At 45.1% G+C, this 6,825-nt stretch overlaps 2 protein-coding genes across 2 annotated transcripts in view; both read left to right on the plus strand.

Annotated features, from left to right (window-relative positions):
• The window catches only part of MTERF3 (mitochondrial transcription termination factor 3), a 37,532-nt gene extending 35,384 nt beyond the window's left edge, over window positions 1-2,148 (plus strand). Inside the window, exon 8 of the mRNA XM_018556159.1 lies at window positions 1,948-2,148. Coding sequence (XP_018411661.1) covers window positions 1,948-2,142 — 195 coding nt within the window. The 3' untranslated portion in view covers window positions 2,143-2,148. The remainder of the gene's footprint in view (window positions 1-1,947) is intronic.
• Window positions 2,149-6,491: 4,343 nt separating this feature from the next.
• LOC108786791 (cytochrome b-c1 complex subunit 7) overlaps window positions 6,492-6,825 on the plus strand; it is a 4,485-nt gene continuing 4,151 nt past the window's right edge. Inside the window, exon 1 of the mRNA XM_018556163.1 lies at window positions 6,492-6,563. Within this exon, the coding sequence (XP_018411665.1) occupies window positions 6,512-6,563 (52 nt within the window). The 5' untranslated portion in view covers window positions 6,492-6,511. The remainder of the gene's footprint in view (window positions 6,564-6,825) is intronic.

The raw sequence follows: 6,825 nt of genomic DNA on the forward strand, positions 1-6,825 counted from the left end.
GGGGGGGGGCATTTATCAAGCAATTTATTTCCACACAATTAGATGAAAATCTGGCAACCTCTCTTTTTCATAAGCCTATGTGGCAAGTCTCCAGTTTTTTTGCCTGGGCAGCCAAACAGATTGATCAATGTAGATGTGACAGATTGTTATTCTAAACAGACGCACAATTATAAAGTGGTCAGGATCAGGTTTTATTCTGTCACAATGCTACTGTAGAGCTCTTGAGGAAGGAATTACCGTATATACTCGAGTATAAGCCGTCCCGAATATAAGCCGAGGTACCTAATTTTACCACAAAAACTCAACAGAATTGATACTTTTTTCTCCCTCCGTACATGTCCCCCTATGTACATGTCCCCCTATGTACATGTCCCCCTATATAAAGAGCTGCTTCCTGCAAGGTTTTCTTTAACCACCTGCGGACCGGCCACTGTATTAAAACAGCCGGTCCACTGGCACATTGTTCTGGGAGGACGCACCTGTACATCCTCCCATGAAAGCCTGTGTGCATGCAGCCACTGCTCCCGCTGTCATTAGACAGCGGGAAGCTGTTGCTGTAAACGCAGACCGGCTCTTTGTCCTGTGAAGGCTGTGATTGGTTAACAAAGCGATCACATGGCAATGTTTACATTGCCAAGCCCTCCCCTTCCTCTTACAGGCAGGGGAGAGTAAAGTGAGTAATGAATGGATGAGCCATCGATTCATTATTTCTAGGGAAAACAAGCTGCAGCAGCAGCAAAAACCAAAAAACTAAATCAAGTTTAAACCCCCCTCTGCTTATTAGATCCATTCTATCTATGCTCTGACCTGTATATTACCCCTTCCATCTCCCTTATCTTGCACATCTACACATTAACCCCTTCATGTCTGCCTCCCTCTGTTATATTTATTGTATCTTGTGCACAATTACCAAGCTTCATGATTTAATCCCCTCAATACCGGCATGATTTTTAATTTCCAAAAACTTGCGGAAAAAAAAAGAGCGCCTTTGGAGTGTCTACTTTCCAAAAAGGAGTAATTTTGGGTGGTTTTGTACTATTTTATATAGTAAACAAAAATTAAAAAAAATCAGTTATTAGATACCACTAAAGAAGCTCTATTTGTCCCAAAAAATGATATACAATTATAATCTAGGGATGCCGATACTGAATATCGTACTTGCCCAAATGCTCCAATACTTACCCCCGATACCGGAACTTCCGGTCAGAGGGAAATATCCTCTGACCGACAGTGCCGCGAGGGAACATGGAGCCAGCTTGCTGGCCAATCAGGAAGCCAGGCGGTGAGTAATGACTCACTTCCTAATTGGCCGGGAAGCTGGCTCCATGCTGATTAGCCAGGAAGCTAGCTTCCCAGCCAATCAGCAACAAGCTGCTTAAACAGCATGGAGCTGGCTTCCTGGCCAATCAGAAAGCTGGACAACGGATAATGACCTGCCTCCCAGCTTCCTGATTGGCTGGGAAGCCGGCTCCATGCTGTTTGGCCGACTCAATGCTGATTGGCTGGAAAGCCGACTTCCTGGCCAATCAGCATGGAGTCAGCTCCCCGGGCAATCAAGAAGGCAGGCGGCGGGTAATGACATGGCATGCTCCATGGTAGCGGAAGTACCGGTATCGGTTCTTTGGTATCAGCAGTACTGAAAGATAAACATTTGTACTCGATACCGAAAAATTGGTATTGGTGCATTCCTACTGAAAAATGTCCTGGTAATGAAGGGGTGTAACATGACGGTACAGAAGTGGTTAGAGAGAATGTATGCTTTTCTTTTTTAGCAACACATTTCAGAGATTAGATTTAATAATAGCTCAGGATTTGACTTTTGAAGTATCAGTGGTGTCCTGTGAGAAATTGCCTAATTCTATTGTGGGACTGTGCACGCAGGTGACAGGTTAAATGGACTTGGGATGATAAATATAAGATGCAGTGACTGTCTACTCTTCTTTTCAGATTTTTAATTCCAGCCTGTTGAAAATAAAGGAAAGACACATGTTTCTAGCTTTTTTGGGAAGAGCAGTGTATGACCCGACACAAGCCAACTACATCTCCTTAGAGAAAGTGGCATCCATGCCTGATGATATTTTCTGCCAAGACGTTGCCAAAGCTTCTACACAGGACTTTGATGAGTTCCGTAAAACCATGTAGCTGTATGTGAAGATTTGCCACAAAATGTTACATGTGAATCCATTATCATTGTATAAACTGATACTAAAACAGGTTTTTGTACATTTTATGCAGAATAAATATAATTTAACTTGCATATGGTGAGTTTATCCTCTATGAATCGTTCTAATTTGTGTTGCATATAATGAAATGTGTGTAGATACAAGGGTGTTAAAGCAGAACTCTGGATAAATTATTCTTAACCCTTGTAGTAGGAGTACCACTGGGATGCAAGGGGTAAGTGCTCGTTTTCCTTTAGGGTGAAAAATAATGTTCTAGTTATTGTATGGGTTGGTGAAGGGGTAGCGCTTCTATAAGATTATTACTGCTCTACATGTCCCTACTGGGAAGATTTACTCCTTCCCTCTGTCTGATTTACAGATCACCAGAACAGAAAGAGGGATATTTTAGCGTTTGTTCATTGTCACTGGAACTGGGGATGAGGAGGAAACATCCCAGTGTCCTGTCTCTAGTAGGTACACAGAAACCTGTTCTTAACTTTCCTAATTCTCGTCAAAATGAGTAAGCCATGTGGCTAGGCAGTGAGGAAAGCAAAGAGAATCTGGGGTGCATTACCAACAGGAGGGAGTCCTGATTCCTCTATATAGATCTTAGTTATCACTAGCGTGATCCCAGCAGGAGGAAGGAGGTCCTGATTCCTCTCTATAAATCTTTAGTTATCGGTACGGGGGTCACCAGTGGGAGGAAGGAGGTCCTGATTCCCTAATACAGATCTTTAGTTACCACAGCAGGAGGAAAGAGTTCCTGATTCCTCTCTCTAAATCTTTAGTTAGACCAGTATGAATGAGGCCAAAGGTTCAGGTTGGCAGCTGCACAAACACTGCAGCACAGCTCCCTATTCCCCATAGATACATTACTCAACAAGCAAACATACATTTACTCACCTGAGAGCAAATTCTACACTTTTCGCTAAAGTTGAAATCCAGGCAAATAGCTGTGTACTGTACACCAATTGATAGACATACTATATATGTTATACCTGCCAAAGCCTGCTTCCCCCTCTAAAGAGATCTTTAATTATCACTAGAGGGATCATTCAGAGGAAGGGGGTCCTGATTCCCCTACATAGATCTATAGTTATCACTAGAGGTACACCCAGCAGGAGGAAGGAGGTCCTGATTCCTCTGTATAAATCTTTAGTTATCACAAGAGGAATCACAGAAGGTGGTCCTGATTCCCCTATATAAATCTTCAATTACCACTAGAGGGATCACCTGATTTGAGAAAGAAAATCTTGATTCCCCAATATAAACCTTTTCTTATACCTCAAGGTTAGATCAGTATGAATAAGGCCAAAGGTTCAGGTTGGCAGCTGCACAAACACAGCAGCACAGCTCCCTATTCCCCATAGATACATTACCCAACAAGCAAACATACATTTTACTCACCTGAGAGCAAATTCTACACCTTTTTACTTAAGTTGAAATCCAGGCAAATAGCTGTGTACAGTACACCAATGATATACACACGGAAGGGAATTTATCCAAACTGGAGCAGCTGTGCATGGCAACCAATCAGCGGCTCTCTCTCATTTTCAAATCTTAACTGAACAAACTGAAGAGAGAAGCCGATTGGTTGCCATGCACAGCTGCTCCAGATTTTGTCTGCTCCAGTTTTGATACATTTCCCCCACTGTATATCAGAGCTGTTCTATCTGATAAAGCATTTGTATTTCTGTCAATCCAGTCCAGCTCTGCCATACTACACAGCCCTGTCTGGCAAGGCAGGAGACCTGATTTTCTCTGCTACAAATAATGGCTGGCCAGTGGAAAAAACAAACAGTTAAAAGTATAGTTAAATGGGAACTACAATGACAAAGTAAAACAATTGCGAATAGGCAGACATAGCAAGTCTTTTCTGCAATAAAACAAGCTGACCTACCTATCTGCCACTTTCCTCTGAATGCGCATGTGCAGCTCAGCCAGTGTACATCCTCTGCAAACCTTGGTGCAGAGCCAGCCAAGATAACCAAAGATCCCAAACCTGGAAGAAGACCTGGTGAAGATGATGGTTCCTCTTTAAAGTTTTTTTTACACCTTACTGATGCTGTTTTACTTTTTCAAATTGATTGTAATCTTCATTCGAAATGGCTGGGAACTTGACTTCCCCTGCAAGAGCTGATTCCCCAGCTCCCTCCATCCTGTGCTCTCCTGTTGCTTCGGCATGGTCTGGCAAAACCTCCCCTCACAGCCCCGCTGTGCAGGAGAGAGCAGAAAAAAAGAGCGTCGGCCTGGCAGGTAAGATCAATTATCTCACAATTCAAGCTCTTCACAGTAAAGCAGCCATGGCGGCTATGCTTACATTTTATGTTAGCGGTCGTCGGTCATGTGACTATCTTTCCATGGTTAAACACACTCTACCCTTGACACTGGTTATTGTGCATGAGAGCAATAAGGCAGCGCAGTGAGGGGGCTTTGTTTACAATGTCTGCTGGGCGCCGCAGATGTCAGAAAAAAGAGGGTTGTCCAGCAGCAATCACAGAGCAATTTAGGGCACAAAGATGTAGAGGCTTTGGGGCCCCTGATGATGTCAACAATAAGCCCCCATTCACTCTATGCAATTTGGGATTCCTGAAGCAGGAATCTCAAATCTGTTTAGATGTGGCTGTTGTCACCCATTCAAGTTAAAGGAGAACTATGGGGTCAGTGTTTTTCCCCATAGTTCTCAGGTTAACGGCAGGACACAAACTAGCGTCCTCCCGTTGCCCTAAGCTCATTATACCGCAAGCTAAAGCTCGCGGTATACTGAGACGCCGCAGCCGGAGCGGATCCCGACTTAGACGACGGGATCCGCCCAGCTGCGTGAGTGACAGCTGGCTCTGCCTATCTAGAGGCAGAGCCAGCTGTACCCTCCCCCGTCCGTTCCGTCAGTCAGCGCTGGCAGATTGGAGCGGGGAATCCAGACCCTCCCCCTGTCACGGCAGAGAGCCGTGACAGGATCGAGAGGTGAGCGAACCCAGTATGTGTTCGCTCACCTCCCGATCTACTGAGCCGACCTGTGACAGTCTCATTGTCACAGGTCGGCTAGAACTATGAGGTGAGTGAAAAGCACCCACCTCATAGTTCTCCTTTAATGACTGGGTGACAGCAGCCTTATCTGTAAGTGGCAGTCCACATGTAATCATAGCGGCCACTGCACCCGTTCAAATTAATGATTGGGCTAATGACTGCGACAGTGATTCCAAATGTCAAATTTAGATGTGGCCGCTGTCACCCATTCAAGTTAACGGTAAGTGGCATTTAACCTGAATGGGTGACATCGGCCACATCTTAATTTGGCATTTGGGATTCCTGTTGCAGAATTCCCAAATCACGTAGTGGGAATAAATGTATCTTTTTCTTTCAGGCGTATTCAGGCTTGAGCGCCTTTTGTTTTTAGCCAATGGAAAGCGAATTACTAGGAGGAGGAGATTGTTAAGTTTTGAAAAATGGTAATTTTTGTAGGCCCAAGTCTATGGGACCCAAAATGCCCCATTCTGCTTAAAAAGTAAGCAGAATGGGGCATTTTAACAAGCTCCTATGTGATAACATTCGGAGGTGTATTGGAGCCTGACCTCTAATACAGAAGATAGAGCACTCTTGTGCTGTATAGCCATTTAAATCACCCGTACAAAAGGGCTCCTCTGCTTTACATTTAGGTCTGCTTGCCAAAGCGCGGCTAGATGTAGAAAAAAAATCCCGGCTCGGCGCCCCTTCAGACCGCCCCCCCTGTGGCGGAATGCCAGGGCCCAGTCGCAGATGCAACCTTGGTAGATCCACCAGTGCTCCGGGTAATGTTGCTACAAGGGTATCACTGGTGGCACGGGGATGACAAGAGAACCTGTCATTGTTACCATTATAAGCATAATGTGGGGAATTCATAAAAGCTGGATCGGGCAGAATCTGGAGCAGTTGCCTATGGCAACCAATCCGCCTCTCTTTTCGTCTGTTAAACTTTGAAATTGAAAGAGCGCAGCTAACTGGTTGCCATGGGGAACTGCGTCAGATTCTGTCTCCTCCAGTTTTTGTGAATTCCCTCCAGCGTTTACTGGCGTTAAATACACACGTAGGAAAGCTGCATGTGAGGTCACTATCACTTTATACATCGCACTGAAAACCAGGCATGGTCTTCCTGTACAGAGCGCATTCATTACACTTAGAACATCGCACACACATCGGCCACTTTAATAGTCCTATTATAGGTGGTGTCCTTACAAAAAAACAGAAGGATCCGAGTATAGGTAATGATAAGGGCGCTGCACATAGTCAGTCTGCAACTCGCAAGTCACGTGAGAAGCTGCAAACTTTACTTCCGCCCTCACTGCCATATCTTCCTGCGCGGGCCATGATTGATGACGTCAGGCTGTGTCAGAGGACTTGTGAAGATGGCGGTCACGGCACCTGGTAAGGACAACGAATGTGTCCTCTGTTAGTGTGGGGTCCCGGGGTGGTCAGCGTGGGTGACAGGTCGGGGCTGAGCTCAGTACACTTGGGGGCACATTGTAGAGATGGTGTTGGGGGGCCATGGGCCCTGTAGACGAGCGGGAGGAGCTGTGTCCTCCAGGTGACCTGGGGACAGTCAGCCTGCCCTGCTCTATAGGGAATGGGGACTGATGTGTGTGTGTGTATATATATATATATATATATATATATATATATATATATA

This window comes from Nanorana parkeri, unplaced genomic scaffold (genome assembly GCF_000935625.1).
Source record: "Nanorana parkeri isolate BGI_ZX_2015 unplaced genomic scaffold, ASM93562v1 scaffold226, whole genome shotgun sequence".
Lineage (NCBI taxonomy): Eukaryota > Metazoa > Chordata > Amphibia > Anura > Dicroglossidae > Nanorana > Nanorana parkeri.